This window comes from Lepidochelys kempii, chromosome 3, assembly GCF_965140265.1.
Source record: "Lepidochelys kempii isolate rLepKem1 chromosome 3, rLepKem1.hap2, whole genome shotgun sequence".
NCBI lineage: Eukaryota > Metazoa > Chordata > Testudines > Cheloniidae > Lepidochelys > Lepidochelys kempii.
The window spans coordinates 94,239,575-94,258,163 of NC_133258.1; the positions used below are offsets into that span (position 1 = coordinate 94,239,575).

An 18,589-nucleotide genomic window follows, 5' to 3' on the forward strand; every position below is an offset into this window, starting at 1 on the left:
CAGAGATTAATTCCAAATGAGAAGCTGTGACCCTATGATTTTAGGATAGGAACAAGCAGCAGGAGTAGATAAATTCATCAGAACAAAGATCTTGTTGTTATACAAATAATCATACTCTAGCATTAAAACAGGAGAAGAAAAGAAATAGGACATATAGTCTGAAAAAGTCCTCGCTGTCTGATTCTTTTTATTAGGCACCAGAGGACATTTACATTTACATACCCTAAGTTTCCATTTTAAAGGAAAATACAGGCTATCAGAGAAAACACTCCACTGAATGCAAAAAACAGGATTTTTTTAACTTCAAATGAACTACACACAATGCCTAGCAAGTGAGATAAAGGACCAAAGAGCAGCAAACAATACACATCTGTTTCTTTAAATAACATGTAGTGTAAGTACTGTGAAAGGGATACAAACTACTGACTTTTTTCCTTGTGTAGAAACATAAAAATAAATAGATCGCTTAACTAGATAACTATAAAATATATGCACAGGAAAGTATGCCTCCTAAGTTTCTTTGGCCTCAGACTAATCCAACAAATCAAAATGAAACCAACCTGAAATTGTTGAAGCGGCTTTCTTATTGCAGCAAACAATTGAAGATTTAATGTTACATTTTTAAATAAGTCTCAGATTCTGCCCCTAATAGGAACATATTTCTTCCGTAGAAGAAAGTAAGTTCCTTTAGTATTGTCCTTAATTGGAATTTATTAAACCAGAAGTGGACCTGACCATAAGGGTCAGGGACATTTGATTCAGCCTTTTAACTCGACAGGGAACCACTGTTACGTTCCTACTGGCAGACTATCCACACCTGAAATTCCTCCACCTTCAACAAAAAAACACTTCATGCTATAGCTGGTCTCAGTCAATGCGCCTCCTCACTCTTTCCTGCCTTTCTATCGGTGGCAGTAATAAGGAAAACGTTCACACATACTGACTCATTTCATAGCAAGAGTTTTGATTCAGAGAATCTTCGTCTTTCTCTGGTTAGCCCAAAACTCACCCTGTTGCCCCAAAGAGTCTGAATTAGATACCAGGATCCCTCTTTTCTTGCAGGAGTGTATTGATCACAAAAATGTTTAAATATCTCATCCAAAACTAAAATCAATGCCTTTATTCCATTTTCCAAGAACACCAACATGGAGCTCACAAGCTCCATAACAGAGATTTGTACTGGGCCTGAAGTCCCTCAAGCCTGCCATTTTGCTACATATGATTGAAACCTGAATTTGTGCAGTAGTTTCTTTTTTTGAAATCATGGCCTTCAAATGCTGAATTGATAAAAGCTGTATCAGTTCTCTCCTTTGCTTTCTGTTAAGTTGATTTTCATTAGCATGCCAAATACCTACGTAGTGTCTGCCTTTTTCTTTCCAAAAGAGATTCAGCAAACTTTTCACTATCCCATCAAAGACTGGTTGGATGGAAAGCACAGGGATATTTTTGGTTCATTATGTTTAAACTTATATACGAGCTAGTACTTATATAAAATGGATGTTTACCTCTTAATTGAGAGGGGTTTTTCACAATTTTACCTTGTATTTCTTTTACTTGTTTATTTATGTAATAAAAAAATAAAACACTTAGGCGCTGATCCCGCAAACATTTACACACATACTTAAACTTCAAAAAGGAGTGCGGCCTGACTGACTGGAAGAACAGTTACTGATCCTATTGAATGCACCTACTGACTGCATCCCACACACATAAGCTCTGATTCAGAGCTGGTGCAACACATACAGCAAGAACACACATGCAACCAACAACTGACAGCACTGAACAGGCAAAAGAGAATACAGTGGGGAAGCAAAATGTTGTCCCTGAAGGGTTACTGCGCTCCAGTGAGACTGAGTGGATATGGGACTTGTGCACACTGCATGCATTTGGTTTTTTTGGATATTAAGTTTAATAAAACCCCAGTTTTAAAACCATCCCTAGTCTGCGAGTATAACATGGCCTTTTGAAGAAAGGAGCAACAGATAGTCATGTCCCTGACAGAGCATCTGTCTCCAAGGCAAAAAAGGTACCTCTCATCATTAGACAAAATAGCTGCATCACAACAGGGGCAAGTTTTAAATGCTGGGGAGTTTGTTTCAGGCACAGCAGCTAAATCCCAGTAGCTGACAATTCCCTAAACATACACACACACACACATCTAATGTCAATGGACATGAAAAAAAACCCTACATTCATTATATGATCTAATATATTTACAAGTCTAAGAGAAAAATGCTCAGTGAAGCAGATTTCTGTCTTGCTGTTAGGGATGAGGAGAAGAAACTGAAGGACAATTGGACCTGCTGTGCCCTTTATAACCTTGGATGGGAGGGAATGAGGGATCCAGGGAGCAAGTGTGGCCCCAATGGACAGTGCTTGCTGAAAGACTCTAATCTCGTCCAATGGGATGCACCATGCATGCACACTAAAAGTGGAATTCACATGGACAATCACTTGAAGAGAGGGACTATTCATGTGTGAATGTGTTTGTGGGATAGGGGCCCTTATCCAAAAGAAGCGGTAAATCAGCATGATTACCAGGGCTTGAGTATATATCTAGCAATTCGATTGCTGTCTCTTTCTCTACAGTTCACTAATTTACATGTGGTGTTACTCTACGTAGAGAACATAAACTAAATTCCTCAGTTACTCCTATTTGAAATAATACAAAATAGTTACTGTAATCTAATATAGGATATTATTATATTTGCATACGTGGTGGTACTTCTTATCCTGAAGAACATAAAGCACTTTTTAAACTACGTACATACACATATTGTTTCACCCTTGAAATGCAAGTAACTCTGGAGTGGAGGGTAGCAATAAGGTGTATGAAGGGGGAACGCCATGCTGAAAAACAGTGACTCAAGGGAAATTTTAGTTGAGTTAACCATCTATTCTTACAAAAAATGCCATAAGAAATTTTAAACTAACATGAGAAAGAAATAGACAGACTTGCACTTCTAAAGACTCAGGTGGTTGAATGGTTGAAGCAGTGAGCTTTTAACCTCAGCCTTTACAAAGCCCTGAAGGCATGTCACTATCTATCACACTTTCATACCATTTCATATGCTAATATTTTACTTTATTCATGTTACATCTACAGGTTTATACAAGCAGTTCAATTCAGAACTTTCCAACTTGCCTCTAGAAGACACTAACAATTCTTTATCTTGAAGAAGTTACAGATCCTAATCACTGATGAAGATAGTTTTCATAATGAACAAGCATTTGTATATTAATAGTTCTGTGGCTTCCACACACTAGTTAGATAACACTGCTTGACTCTCCTTTCATGGCATATATGGTAAACAAGATTCTGACAATTTTAACATTCAGATTATTTTTAAAGATAGAGGAAAGCCCCTCCTAGATTCAGTTATAATTATAATAAAGTTAGTTATGATAATTTTAAATCAACAAACATCCTATTACATTGTGTATAATTACCTTTACCTTTTAAAGCTGCAGGATGCTTTACTTCCTTTTCTTTGACATGCTCTGTAAAAATATGTAGTGTTTAATTATCAAACCAAAGGGTTAAAGGCTAAAATCTGATAACTCAGTGACAATGCTTGATAAGACAACTGATTGTTTGAAACAGTCCCCAAAACCATTTCAAAATGCAGTCAAAGACACTGATTTTGACCAGATTTAATATGCATACAAAATAAAACAACAAATTTTATGTAATTACAATGTGAGAAAAAAATCACTTAAAACTTGTCACATTTTTTCTGAAATCCTTTGCAAACCTTATCAAATGTTTCTTGATTCTGAGGCTGTAATTCTGAGTTTCACTGTAAACATTTTGCATTGCCTCAGCTTTGTTCTTCACATACAATTCAGGGAGTAATATTTAGTCTGAATATTTCTTAAATTCTGAAAATTTATTTTCTCACCAATCCAAAACCATGTTGTGTTACAAATAAAGACATCCATATGTAGTGGGGATTTTAAAAAAAATCGAAACCTCTGGCAATTATAGTATTTTATGCTGTTATTTTATCCTTTGTTGCAGCTGGAGGTTTCACTTCTTTCTCTTTTACAGGTTCTGTAAATAAATATTTAGCACAGAAACAGTGACAGTCACAAGCAAAAGCCTGGTTTGTGAAATGCAGAGACTGAATCTTATCAGATAATGAACCAGTTAGACAGTATGAGACTCTAGCTATACAATGGCACAAATGGCAAGAGATGAACTGATAGAAGAGTTGTGTGAAACCTGCCTGTTTCAGGTCACAGTGTATGTTATGAAACTTGCAAGATTTATTAAAGTTTAAATAAGCAACCTCCCACAGGTCCAGGATACTCTTTTAATCTTAGTTGCCATCTGAAGGGAGCAAACTGACCCACTGCCAACTCTCATCTCTTCAGATAATGTTTTGGTGACCCACTTTCACCATCTTCATTTTTCAAAGGGTCAGCAAAATAAGCTGGATACTTTTGAATCCTCCCAGTATCTTCTTGGGAACAGATAGTCTGTCCACCCTCCTCCATTCTTTTTTAACAGGTCAGGAAAGATACCTCTGCTCCTAGTACTAATTTAATGCTTTGAGGTGCCTCAACCCCTTAGTGAAAGTGCATTACATTACATGGCCAGCAGAAACAAGAGAAGGACTAACAATCAAAAAAGAATCCTACTAAAGGTGGAAACATGGACAAATTGATAAGGAGGAGAACAAAAAAGAATAGCACAACCATGTAGGAACAAAATCAGAAAGGTTAAGGGATAAAATGAGTTACCCTAGCAATGAACATAAAAGTCAATAAAAAGAAGTTCTTTAAAAACATTGTAAACTAGAGAAAGATGAAGGAATATAGACCCTCTATTTAGTGGGGAAGAGAGGTAATAACTGATGACAACAAGAAAGCAGAGATGTTTAATGCCTATTTTGCTTCAGTCTTCACTAAAACGGTTAATTGTGATCAGATACTCAATGCAAGTAATATTAACAACAGTGGGGAAGGAATGCAAGCCAAAATAGGGAAAGAACAGGTTGGAGAATATTTAGACGTTAGTTGTATTCAAGTGGGCAGGGGCTGATGAAATTCATCCTAGGGTACTTAAGGAACTAGCTGAAGCAAACTCAGAACCATTAGTAATTATCTTTGAGAACACCTGGAGTATCAGTGAAGTTCCAGAAAACTGGAGAAGGGCAAACATAGTACCTTTCTTTAAAAAGGGGAACAAAGAGGATCCAGGGAATTAAAGATCAGTCAGCTTAACTTTGATACCTGAAAAGATACTGGAAAGAATTATTAAGCATCTGGAGGATAATAGGGTCATAAGGAATAGCCAGCATGGATTTGTCAAGAACAAATCATGCCAAATCAACCTAATTTCCTTCTCTGTCAGGTTTATTGGCCTACTGGATAGAGAGGAAGCAGTAGATATGATATATCTTGATTATAGTAAGGCTTTTCACAGAGGCCCTCATGACATTCTCATAAGCAAATTAAGGAAACACATTCTAGATGGAATTACTGTAAGGCGGGTGCACAGCTTGTTGAAAGATGGTACTCAAATAATAGTTATCAATGGTTCTCCATCACACTGCAATGGCATATCTAGTGGGGTTCTTCACAGGTCAGTCTTGGGCCCTGTATTATTCAATCTTTTCATTTGTGACTTGGATAATGGAGTAGAGAGCATGCTTATGAAATTTGAAAATGACACCAAGCTGGAAGGGGCTACAAGCACTTTGGAAGACAGGATTAGAAATTAAAAAAAAACTTGACAAATCAGATAATTGGTCTCAAATCAACCAGAAGAAATCAATAAAGAAAAGCGCAAAGTACTTGACTTAGCAAGGAAAAATCAAATGTACAACTACAAAATAGAGAGTAACAGGCTAGGTGGTAGTACTGTTGAAAAGGATATGGGGGTGTGAATGGATCACAAATTGAACTGGAGTCAACAATGTGATGCAGCTGTGAAATAGGCTAACAACAGCCTGGCATGCATTAATTGAAGTGTCATATATAAGACATGGGAGCTAATTGTCCCACTCTGCTTGGCACTGGTCAGGCCTTAGATGGAGTACTGTGCCCAATTCTGGGTGCCAAACTTTAGGCAGGATGTGGACAAACTGGAGAGAGTCCAAAAATGATAAAAGATTTAGAAAACTTGATCTATGAGGAAAGGTTTAAAAACTGGGCATGTTTAGTCTTGAGAAAAGAAGACTAAGTGGGGATCTGATAACAGAGTACAAATATGTTGAGGACTGTTATTAGAGGATGGTGATCACTTGTTCTCCATGTCTACCGAAAATAGGCTATGAAGTAATACACCCATGAAAGGGTGCTATCAGCAGCACCCTGATCACTGACAATGCTGCAGCCTGAGGAAGGCTGCAGGCCCAGCTGAGGACAATTATACACTTTCTGGTGGGGGATTGTGAGCAGCGGGGTGACAATCATTGGGCTAATAAGGTAACAGGGGAGAATAAAAAGGGAGGAAACAGGAAGCAAGGGAAGTTCAGGAGATGGCTCTGGAGATGAGTCTTGGCTGGGGAGTGAGGGCTGCAGGAAAGCCTACCCTTGCTGTAAGCCTATATTGCATGGTATTACTACATAAGAGGGGAATAAACACACACACACCTTGGTGAAAAATAACCAGCCCAGTGTGTGTTTGTGATTGTGAAACCATCCAAACTGGCCAGGCAGTGCAGTTCACTAGGTAGTAACAAAGGTGCCCTGTGACAGGGCTTAACCTGCAGCAAGGGAGATTTAGGTTAGATATTAGGAAAAACTTTCTAACTATAATGGTAGCTAAATTCTGGAATAAGCTTCCAAGGGAAGTTGTGGAGTCCCCATTATTGGAGGCTTTTAAAAACAGGTGGGACAAACACCTGGTCTATGTTTATTTGGTTCTACCTCAGTGCAGGGAGATGGAATTTATGACTTCCTGAGGTCCCTGACAACCCTACACGTCTATGATTCTATGACTTTTTTGTTATGTGGTTTGTACAACTCCTAGACTAATGGGATCCTGATCCATGACTGCGGCTCCTTGTTACTATATAATTAAATAATAATTTGCAGACAAATAGTGGTGGTGGGAGGTAGACCACTGACAGAAGACAAAATATGTAGGAAAAGCAGGCCTACATTGCTCTCTGCCACCCTTCCCAGCCCTCCTAGGAAAGTGTGAGAAAGATCAGTCATTTGGCTTTCCTCTAAGGAGCGGGCCAAGAGTTCCAGTGCTTGAAGATGCTGGAGAGCACCGTGGCAGAAGACAGCCTAGCTTTCCCTACAGAAAATAACAGGCCTGGGTCTACTGAGGGAGCAAAGTTGTGCTGGGAATAGGAGTGCAGGTCTGAAACTTCCCAAAGTTTGCTGAAAGGCATGAATAACCTCAGTGACCTTTATTGGCAGACTGAAATCACACTTCACTTGTTCTCATTATAGTTTTCTAAAATGTGGCATACCTCCAATGTTTAGTGATTTATCAGTGCAACGATGAAGCTTTTTGTTTCTGTTTTAGTACCGTGCTCTTTGTAGGACAAGTCTAGTAGCTGTAAATGTGCATATAGGGAATTCAGTTATAATGAGACTTTGCTTATTGCAAAGTTGACCAAAAGTTGATAAAACCTCATTTCTGGTTATAGAATCAGAGAATAGTAGGGTTGGAAGAGACCTCGGGAGGTCATCTAGTCCAATCCTCTGCTCAAAGCAGGACCAATACCAACTAAATCATCCTAGCCAGAGCTTTGTCAAGCCGGACCTCAAAAACCTCTAAGGATGGAGATTCCACCCCCACCCCCAGGTAATCCATTCCAGTGCTTCACCACCCTCCTAGTGAAACAGTGTTTCCTAATATCCAACCCAGACCTCCCCCACTGCAATTTGAGACCATTGCTTCTTGTTCTGTCATCTGCCACCACTGAGAACAGCCGAGCTCCATCCTCTTTAGGAACCCCCCTTCAGGTAGTTGAATAGTTTTGACACTGTCTCCCACAGTATTCTTGCCAGCACGTTAAAGAAGTATGGGCTGGATGAATGGACTATAAGGTGGATAGAAAGTTGGCTAGATTGTCGGGCTCAACGGGTAGTGATCAATGGCTCCATGTCTAGTTGGCAGCTGGAATCAAGTGGAGTGCCCCAAGGGTCGGTCCTGGGGCCAGTTTTGTTCAATATCTTCATAAATGATCTGGAGGATGGTGTGGATTGCACCCTCAGCAAGTTTGCAGATGACACTAAACTGGGAGGAGAGGTAGATACACTGGAGGGTAGGGATAGGATACGGAGGGACCTAGACAAATTGGAGGATTGGGCCAAAAGAAATCTGATGAGGTTCAGCAAGGACAAGTGCAGAGTCCTGCACTTAGGATGGAAGAATCCCATGCGCCGCTACAGACTAGGGACCGAATGGCTCGGCAGCAGTTCTGCAGAAAAGGACCTAGGAGTTACAGTGGATGAGAAGCTGGATATGAGTCAACAGTGTGCCCTTGTTGCCAAGAAAGCCAATGGCATTTTGGGCTGTATACGTAGGGGCATTGCCAGCAGATCAAGGGACGTGATCGTTCCCCTCTATTCAACATCGGTGAGGCCTCATCTGGAGTACTGTGTCCAGTTTTGGGCCCCACACTACAAGGAGGATGTGGAAAAATTGGAAAGAGTCCAGTGGAGGGCAACAAAAATGATTAGGGTTCTGGAACACATGAGTTATGAGAAGAGGCTGAGGGAACTGGGGATGTTTAGTCTACGGAAGAGAAGAATGAGGGGGGATTTGATAGCTGCTTTCAACTATCTGAAAGGGGGTTCCAAAGAGGATGGCTCTAGACTGTTCTCTGTGGTAGCTGATGACAGAACAAGGAGGAATGGTCTCAAGTTGCAGTGGGGGAGGTTTAGGTTGGATATTAGGAAAAACTTCTTCACTAGGAGGGTGGTGAAACACTGGAATGCGTTACCTAGGGAGGTGGTGGAATCTCCTTCCTTAGATGTTTTTAAGGTCAGGCTTGACAAAGCCCTGGCTGGGATGATTTAATTGGGGATCGGTCCTGCTTTGAGCAGGGGGTTGGACTAGATGACCTCCTGAGGTCCCTTCCAACCCTGATATTCTATGATTCTATGATTCTAATACTGCTATCAAATCCCCTCTCACTCTTCTCTTCTGCAGACTAAATAACCCCAGTTCCCTCAGCCTCTCCTCATAAGTCATGTGCCCCAGAGTTATAGTTATAGTGAAACTATAATCTGTAAAATAAATTACTTCAGTGTATTCATGATCATATAGAGAAAGAGCCTCTTTCTCTCAAATAGTTACATTTACAAAAGAAAAGGTCAGGAGAAAGTTTGCTGAATGAGGGTTGGGAAAAAATCATTTTATTGGGATAGGTCTTTATTTCATCCTTTAAATATACAAATTGTCTGTCCCTCTTCTGTTTTTCAAATGTCAAACTCTGCAGTCGCTGTTTCAGCCATCTGATGCTCCAAGCATAGAAAAGAAATAATTCAATGCCAATGCTGTGAAACATAGTGTTGCCTATCTAATATTACTATCAAAAAGTCAAATACTAAATATATGAATATTTAATACTGAGTCTAATATAAATGTTACCGTCAATGAAACATAGAGCTAAGATTGAAAATTATTACTACATCTTTGTACCTCTATATTGTAGGAGTCACCCAACGGCAGTCCTATATACCATGCTACATCCTGCAACACCCCAAAGTACCAAATGGGTGGGCAAAAGATGGAGTTTCTGTCTTCCGAATCAGTGTCCTTACTGCTGAATGCTTTTGTCAAGACCCCTTATGTGATTTGAATGCAGCTTTTGTGGTCAATTCCAGCAATGACAATAAATTTAATTATATTAGCAAAATAAGCCAGCCAGCATCACACACTGCTAAACCCATTAAGTTCAGAAGCCTGCTTATAAGAACTCAGGCAATGTGCATCTCCATTACTAACAGCACCGTTATTGCATTATTCCAAAAGATGTCACACCAATGATTTGATTTCAAGAGATCAAACACTTGTGAATTCAAAGCCTGAATCGTTACTGACTAGGCCTTACATTCCAAGTTATCCAATAAACCAGAAAGCCATTCAGAAAATGCAGCTGAGATTAATGCCATCTCCAGGAAAAGCTTAACTTTTGGGATAGTGCTGGATCTGATATAGAAGTCACTCACGAATTAGAAGAAAGCTAGGAAATACTAGCTTAAATTATAAATAGATATAGGACATATTGTGACTAGATGAGCAGTCTGAGATCTATCCTATAGTTGCCATTGAAATACTATATTATAATTATGGCAAAATTATAGTCTGGTATGCAGGATAGCACCACTAATTCACACCAAGGCCTCTGTTATTTATTCTACACTGGTTCTCAGAATTAAACATCTACTGACATCAGAATACACAGCTGATATACTGAAACTAACGGAGTCTCAGTGACAATCAGAGAGAAGAATTTGGTCCATAAAATAATAAGTTTTTGTAATCTAGGTTTGGCACAGCAGTGTTACAAAGGGGTGAGAAATCTCCTCATGGCCAAGAGAAGTAGAGAGTAAACATAATCCTCTGCACTAAAATAGAAAAGAATTGCTTAGCATTTCCATATGAATACCTCTGTTTACTTGATTCTATTCTATCTAATCAACCATTCATCCATCTACCCCTCCCATAATAATAATTAATAATACTTGACTCTCATATACTACTTTTCATCTGTAGAGCTTAAAGTGGTACTGAGTCAGTTATAGGGAAAATGTATGATAGAGCTTACTTGTTTCTTTAGGCTTTGGTTTATCTAAACAAAAACAAAAACAAAAAACGTCTTTAGAATAACCTTTGTTTCTTGTAGAAGCAAAAATTTAATTCAATAAAAATGGGCTGTAATAGAAGAAACCTATAAAAATGTCTTTAGTCAACAAACAAGAGAAATTAACAGCTCAGGATTAGATTGAAAGTCATTACCATTTTATGATTGCTTGACAGCATATGTGAAATGAGTTGATGTACTCAGTCCAATTTGTAGCAGACATGTAACCACCCTGCACGCACAAAAAATATCAAAACAACCTGTACAATTTTCTACTAATTAGCCACCTTTGTAGCAGTGTCCAGTAATCCAGGGAGTATTGTGACTTGGGGTACTTCTACACATCAAGCTGAAGGAGTAATTTCCAGCTTGAGTAGATGTACGCACACTAGCTCTAATCTAGCTAACCTGCTAAAAATAGAAACGTAGCCCTGACAGATGAGCTATCTGCCCAAGAACATACCTAAGGTCCTGAGCAGGATTTTATTTGGGATGGCTAGGCTGTCCTGCCATGCTCGCTACACTTCTATTTTCAGTATGCTAGCTCGATCAAAACTAAAATGCATATACGTACTCAAGCTGGAAATTACCCCTCCAGCTCAAAGTGCAGACAGACCAAGAGCAAAGAGGAAGTAAGGTAAGTAGTAATTCACTGCTAGCCTCTACTGATAACTTAATATCCTGCCCCTCTCCCCTGCTCCTCACTTGCTCAGCTACTTTTGGACACTGAATAGGGGGATGGAGTTAAAGCTCTGCCTGTTCCCTGAAGCTCTCCAACTACCCTGCTCTTCCTGCTCTCCTTTAAACGTTTTGCAAAGGTTGCACCAATCTCTACATTTCTACTGACATGAAAACAGGTAAATATTATCAATAATATTTTTCCTACCACTATTTTGCCCAGTTCCATATACTAGTGATTTAACATCAAAGGCAAAACAGTTTTAATACCTGAACATTTTATTTTGAAACACCAGAATTCTTGTTAGGGTTGTTAAATTAGCAATGCTGCTAACTCGTGATTTTATTACGATTCCCAGTATTTTGTGTTGCTCTTAAAGCCCCAGCCCCTAGAATCACACGAGTAGGTGAGAATCTTAAAATTAAAACTGTATTTTTAGCCCTCGTGTTTGTGGAGAAAAGCTTGAATATATGACCTAAGCAAACCCTTAAGGCTCAAAAACCAAAGGCAAATAAATAGAACCTCAAATGATGATTTTTTTTAACAAAAAATCTCATGATTTTTAACCCATCTCATGATTTTGGGGCCTCAATTCCTGAATGTTTGGGGTTGGCAATACTGAACTAGCATTACAGTAGGATGGATATTTTTCCCTTCCTTTTCTTACTGAACACTGGAATCTGACAACTAATATCACAAGTGATGTCACAGCTCAGTTTTAGATGCATGTGCGGGATGGTGCAGCGAGTGAGCTGCTAGATCTACTACAGCATAGTCCACCATAGGAGGCCTGCAGCAGGCCTCAACCAGACTACTCAAGTGGCCTTTGGCTCATCTCTAGGGTGAGAGATAAAACGATGTCTCCTAGCATCCAATGCAAAGCCCTTTTACTGAAGTTTTTCAAAAAAAGACCAGAACTGTACTCAATGGGTTTTTACATGAGTGTAAGGCTACATCTACTGTTGGAGCAGGGGGTGTGATTCCCAGCTTGCACAGATGTACTCACAATAGTTCTCATCAAGCTAACACACTAAAAATAGTAGTGTAGCCAGGGTAGAGGGCAGAGGCAAGTGGCAACATAGGCTAGCCACCTCCAGTACAAACCGCCTAGACCTCATGCAGGTACATACTCAGGATGGCTAATCCATGCTGCTGCTTGTGTTCCCCAGGCTACCTTGGCTACACCACTAATTTTAGCATACTAGCTCAATGAGAGCTACTACAAGTATGTCTATGTGAGCTGGGAATCACACCCCCAGCTCCACTTGTAGACGTAGCCTAAGACGTGCCTCTTCTGTTCATCAGCCTTCCAGTTTTTCTTAGGATGCAATGCAATCTCCAGATCTTCGTCAAGACATAGCGCTACATCCTCAGTGGTGTAAGCTGGCACAGCTCTGTTGATTTCAATGGAGCTACGTTCATTGATCCCAACTGAGGATCTGGTCCGCAGATGTTTGACGCTCCACTTGCCCTACCACATGATTGTCTCTCTTATTTTTAAACGGGGACCCCATGTTGCTGAATGAAAGTCACCCTGCAGGACAGGAAATCTTCTATGGGACAGGTGAAATATTAAGACGCCAGAATGGTTCAGTCACTTGAAGCGTCTGAGTGTGTTTTGTATTACATAAGCGAGAGACTGAGCCAGAATCCTATCTGAAATTCTCTCTTCTCTGGCAAACTGAGCAGATCAATGGCAGAGACTGATAGAGTAATTAATTTAAAGGTTATTGCCATGAAGCTGTCTGGTTTTCCCCCTGAGCCATTGTCTTTCTAAAGCAGATAATGTCAAAATATTTCAAGTTTCTCTTTACCTTGCTCCATTGCCTTCACTGTTTTTTCTTCCTTCTTTACAGGTACTGCTGCAAAACAAAGATAAGGTTTAAGGAACACTTCCAGTCAGAAGTGCCGCCCCACACACAAAGCCTTTCTCAAGTAATTAAATGTCTACAGATTTCTTTGAAGGAAATGATTTCTAAGTCTTGTGACCACAAGAGAACCTCTCTTCCTCACAATCAACTGGTAACACATTTTTGACCTAACTTATAAAGAAAAGGAGTAAAGTGAAAGGGGATACTTCATTTCTTTCAAAAACGAATAATACAACATTTCCTTCTTTGTCTTGAAAGAAACCTCAGGCCAGGTTGTGATGAGCCTGGCGCGACTGCACAGAGAGCCACACCAGAGGCTCTGCTTTGCACAGTCATGCAAGGGCCTCCCCCAGTAGCAGTCCCTATACTCCATACTAATGATGAGTGCCCGTACAAAGCCCTAAGATACGCGGCTTGCTGAATCAGGGCCTAAGCACATGTTTCACTTTAAGTATGTGAATAGTCCTACGGACATCAGTGGGACTATATCACTGAAATACGTATTTAACTCCCTTGCAGAATGGTGTGATAGATAGAGATTATTTGGTCCCTGTGATTATTTAGCAAATCAGCTAACAGGTGGATGGCCAGGAAGTGGGGCCACACCCACACAAGAAGGTTACGATCCCTCCTGGCACATGCCCAAATAGAGGCCTTCATGTTTTCTGAAATTTAACATGACATATTTGGGAATAAGTGTATTTAATAGAATGTATAAGTTCTTGTTATTTAGGGATGAAAAATTTGTTTAGCGATAAAGTGCAGTGCCAGTTTAAATCTGGTCCAACATTTAACATCTGTAAAATGCAGTTCTTACAAATCCTTAGGCCAAATGAAATCTCCTGCAGTGTTTGAAACACAAAATCTGAGGCACTAAGAAACTAAAAGGGAAAATGTCTTAACTGAATTTCATTGAACAAGTTGAGAGAAATGCAAAAAGTAAACAAAGGATAAATTGCAAGAGGTAAACTGTGTTCAGAAAATTATTTTACTTTCAACAATCTAAGGCATTTTTGCTAACATAGGTAGGGTCCTACCAAATTCACAATCTATTTTGGTCAATTTCATGGTCATAGAATTTTAAAAATCATAAATTTGATGCTTTCAGCTATTTAAATCTGAAATTTCACGGTGTTGTAATTGTAGGGGTCCTGACCCAAAAAGGAGTTGTGGGGGAGTCACAAGGCTATTGTAGTGGGGGGTTGTGGTATGGCTACCATTACTTCTGCGCTGCTGTTGGTTGCGGCACTGCCTTCAGAGCTGGGCGCCCGACATGGTATGGTATTGCCACCCTTACTTCGGCCCTGCTGCTGGCAGGGTGCTGTCCGCAGAGCTGGGCGCCTGTCCAACAGCCACCACTCTCCGGCTGCCCTGCTCTGAAGTCAGCAAAGAAGTAAGGGTGGCAATGCCGTGATCCCCCTGCAACTCCCCTTTGGATCAGGATCCCCAATTTGAGAAACACTGGTCTCCCTCCTGAAATCTGGAGGTAAAAGCACACAAAAGACCATATTTCATGGTGGGAGGCCAGATTTCACGGTCCGTGGCACGTTTTTCATGGCAGTGAATTTGGTAGGGCCCTAAAGATAGGGAAATAAATTTATTTCTTTGTATTGATAGTGTTTTCGTTGTTAGCAGCATCCTTTTCATTTGGTGTTTTTCAACCTGGCACAAGAAAACATTCAGTATAAAACTTTGCAAAAAAAAACACATGCAAGGATTTTGTTTTTAAAATTAATGTAAATACTAATGACTACAGTCTGCCATATTTACTCACACTGAGTAGTCCCTGTTGAAATCAATGGGGCTATTTACAAGGGTCTTGATCCAGCAGCATGCTGAGGACTCTGACCCCGCTTCACCAAAACATGCCAGCAAATGCTCAACTTTAAGGCCTTGTATACACTACAGAGACTATCATTCATAACTACGGCATTGTAGCTATGCTGGCACAGGTGTAGTGTAGATTCATCCTACAGCATCAGAAAGGTTTTTTTTCCTGTTACTGTAAGAAAACCACTTCCCTTGAGCGATGGTCGCTAGGGCAACAGAAGCATTCTTCCATCATCCGAGCTGCATCTACACTGGAGGTTAGATCAGCAAAGCTACAGTGCAGGTTGTAGATTTTTCACATCTGTGAGCACAATAGCTATGTTGATTTAAATTCTAAGTGTAGGCCAGGCCTAAGAATGTGAGGAGTAACATTGACTTCTATGGAACTTAAGCACTTAGCAAACATGAAGCACATACTTATGCAGGGCCATCCCACAACATTTTGGCACCTGAGGCAGGGAGCTCAAATGACGCCCCCATGCTCCCTCGCTTGGGCTAAAACTTTGAAAAGTCTCAATTCTGCCTTCTTCCTGTTCTACTGCTCTGCTACCTACCCCAATAAAGGAGAACTAACAACTTAAAATGCCTTGTTCAAAAAATTTAAGTAACACTTAACTTTCAAATGCCTGAACAGCAAATGTAACTTTTCTTGTCTGCATAGTAAACCCTGGCATTTTCATCTGTTTGAATAAACAGAGTGGTGCTTTCCGTGCCTTCTTGGTTGCAAAGATTTGAACTGCTTCCTGAAGGTCCACAGTCTGGGCCAGCCCATGCTCTATTGAGATGGCTGCAATGCCGACCAGGCTCTCCTATGTCACTGTGGAGCGTACATGTGTTGTTATTAACTTCAGCTTGGAGAAGCTGCGTTCTCCACTGGCAACTGTTACAGGAAGTGTTAGAAGTATGCACAGAGCAACAAAAGCATTTGGAAAGAGGGTGGTCATCTTACTTGTGCACATATATTCCAGAACAGCCTTTGGAGTTGATCCTGCTGAAATGTATCTTAAAAGGGCTTTCAGTTCATATCACCTAAATCACTCGCATCAATATCGCACGTGTCAACATGTGTCAACACTGTCTCTAGTGCCCTGCATTGCTGGTGTAGGTCTTCTTCAGGTATAGTGAGGAGTTCTGGAATATCATACAGCATCTCAAATATACTGCTGTGTTCCTTGAGCTGCATGAAATGTTTTTCAACTGACTGCATTGCACAATCTAGCACCTGGTTAAAGAATTCAACTTTGAATTGTTGTTTGGGGTTTCTTATGGGATTATCCCATGCCCCGTAATCAAAATGTCATCTTCTTCGGTGACTCTTGTATTCTTAAATGGGTGGGAAAATAGCTTCAGTGTGAAGTTCCTCTGGCAACTTCTGTGCACTCTTCAGAATGTTTTGAAATCCTTCATCTGACCAGTAAGACCGTAGGTATGACTTTGCTTTGTCCAGTTGTTCCATTGCTCCAGATATATCAAGGTCAGCACCTTGGAGTCTCTTGCTTACAACATTTATTTCAAACAGTACGTCATGCCACAACACTAAGCCACACAGAAATTTGAAGTAATGTATGTTTCTGGTGATTCCATTTCCCTCTGCCACTGTTCTCCCACGAACAGTTCCTGTCAAAGCATTATCCTCCATAATGGCAACTATGGCATCATCTATCTTCCCAGTTTGGTGTTTGATAGGCTTTATCACCTCCACTTGACTTTCCCATCGTGTGGCACTCAGTGGTTTCAGTGTCAGAGAGGATGTTCCCAGATGTTGCTTCCAAATTTGCTTCCAAATTTGCCATCAGTGAGTTGATGCAGAGAAAAATACATAGATGCTTTGAATTACACTAAAAAATTCAGCAGCCTCACTAGAAGCTGATGCTGCATCACTGACCACCAAGTTCAATGAATGAGAACTGCATGGCACAAAAAAAGCTCAAGGATTTAACTCTCGGATCCGTGTCTGTATTCCTCTGCTCTTTCCTCTCATGTTGGCACCATTATCGTAACCCTGACCTCTCATGTCAGCTATCACAATTCCCGTATCTTCCAGCTTTTTAAGAAGCACATTTGTCATACCAGCTCCTGTAGTATCATCAATGTCAATAAATTCTAGAAAATGCTCTCTGACAGTCACCATTACAGGGACATTTCACTAGGTTCTGTTGTTGTTACAAAATGCACCATTAAAGTCATTTGTTCCATATGGCTGATGTCAGGTGTGCAGTCCAGAATAACAGAGTAATATCTTTCTGACTTCAGCTCTGCCACAATCTTCTGTTTGACTTTTGTTGCCAGTAACTGTATGATCTCATTTTGAATTGTTTTTCCAAGATAGTGGTGTGTGTACGTTTCTTGGGTGGTGACTTTTCTTAGACGCTCCTGGAGTACAGCATCAAACTCAGCCATCAGCTCCACAATTTGAAGGAAGTTTCCATTGTTTGGCACATACAGCTGATCTGAAGTGCCACACAGTGCTAGGTTTTGGGTAGCAAGCATTCTCACAATGGCAATGAGCCTTTTCAGAACATTTTGCCAGTAAAGAGACTCTGTTGCAATCTTCTCTCGAGGCTGATCATCTATGGTGGCCTTTAACCTTAGTCTCATCTCAAGCTCTTTCCACCTATAGAATGCTGTCTGGTAATTTGCTGCCTTCTCATGGCATGCCAGATTTCTAGCCAGATTTTTCCAGTCCTTTTGTTCCTGTAGAACCCAATGTGGCTGGAACATTAGACTGGAAGAGTTTGCAACAAAAACAGTATGCAGCATTCTGGGTTTTTGAGTACATAAGCCATGGCCTCTCCGCTTTGTCACCATTGGGGATTTCACGCCAGTAACGTGTTGGATGGAAACTTCTATTTTCATGGTCTTTGGGGAACATGAAGTTTTTCACTTGCTAGGCCTATGCAGTACAAAGAAGTCCCTCAGGCTACTGCTCAAGTGGGTCCACAGTCTAGGGTCATCTAGACTTAAGGAACTAAACTCAGCAGCAGCTGTTTCTTGCGCCTCCACCACACTCTTCTCTGATCTACACTTTTCTTCAGGTTACATACATTTGAGATGGGGATATGGATGGTGCAGTAGCTGCCAGGTCACCTGCACTCTGACTAACTGGAAGATCAGGCATCTCCTCACCACTCACATCCTCACTAGGGCCAGAAGGCTCACCGTGAACATTTGTGTCTATGTGTCTCAGGACAGCTCCTTCCTGCTTAGATAGAAAAGCTTCCTTTGCTTGCTTTCATTTTCTGAATGCTGCCCCAGAGGAGCGTTTTCTTCTTTCACTCATGACTGCTGTTCTGTGCCAGCTATAGTGGCTCTCAACACTCAATTAAAGGGGACAAATAAGCAGGCTGGTAGCAGGGCCTGAGTGAGGGAAGATATCAGCATCTTAAGGGCCTAACTGGCTCCTACTACTTCAGTTGACTGCCTGTTCT

General features: G+C 40.6%; 1 protein-coding gene across 1 annotated transcript in view; it reads right to left on the bottom strand.

Annotated features, from left to right (window-relative positions):
- The window catches only part of LOC140908987 (uncharacterized), a 153,132-nt gene that overhangs the window by 81,027 nt on the left and 53,516 nt on the right, over nucleotides 1-18,589 (bottom strand). The window contains exons 12-14 of the mRNA XM_073337200.1: nucleotides 13,275-13,322; nucleotides 10,746-10,769; nucleotides 3,457-3,501 (exon numbers count right to left, since the gene is read on the bottom strand). Coding sequence (XP_073193301.1) covers nucleotides 3,457-3,501; nucleotides 10,746-10,769; nucleotides 13,275-13,322 — 117 coding nt within the window. The remainder of the gene's footprint in view (nucleotides 1-3,456; nucleotides 3,502-10,745; nucleotides 10,770-13,274; nucleotides 13,323-18,589) is intronic.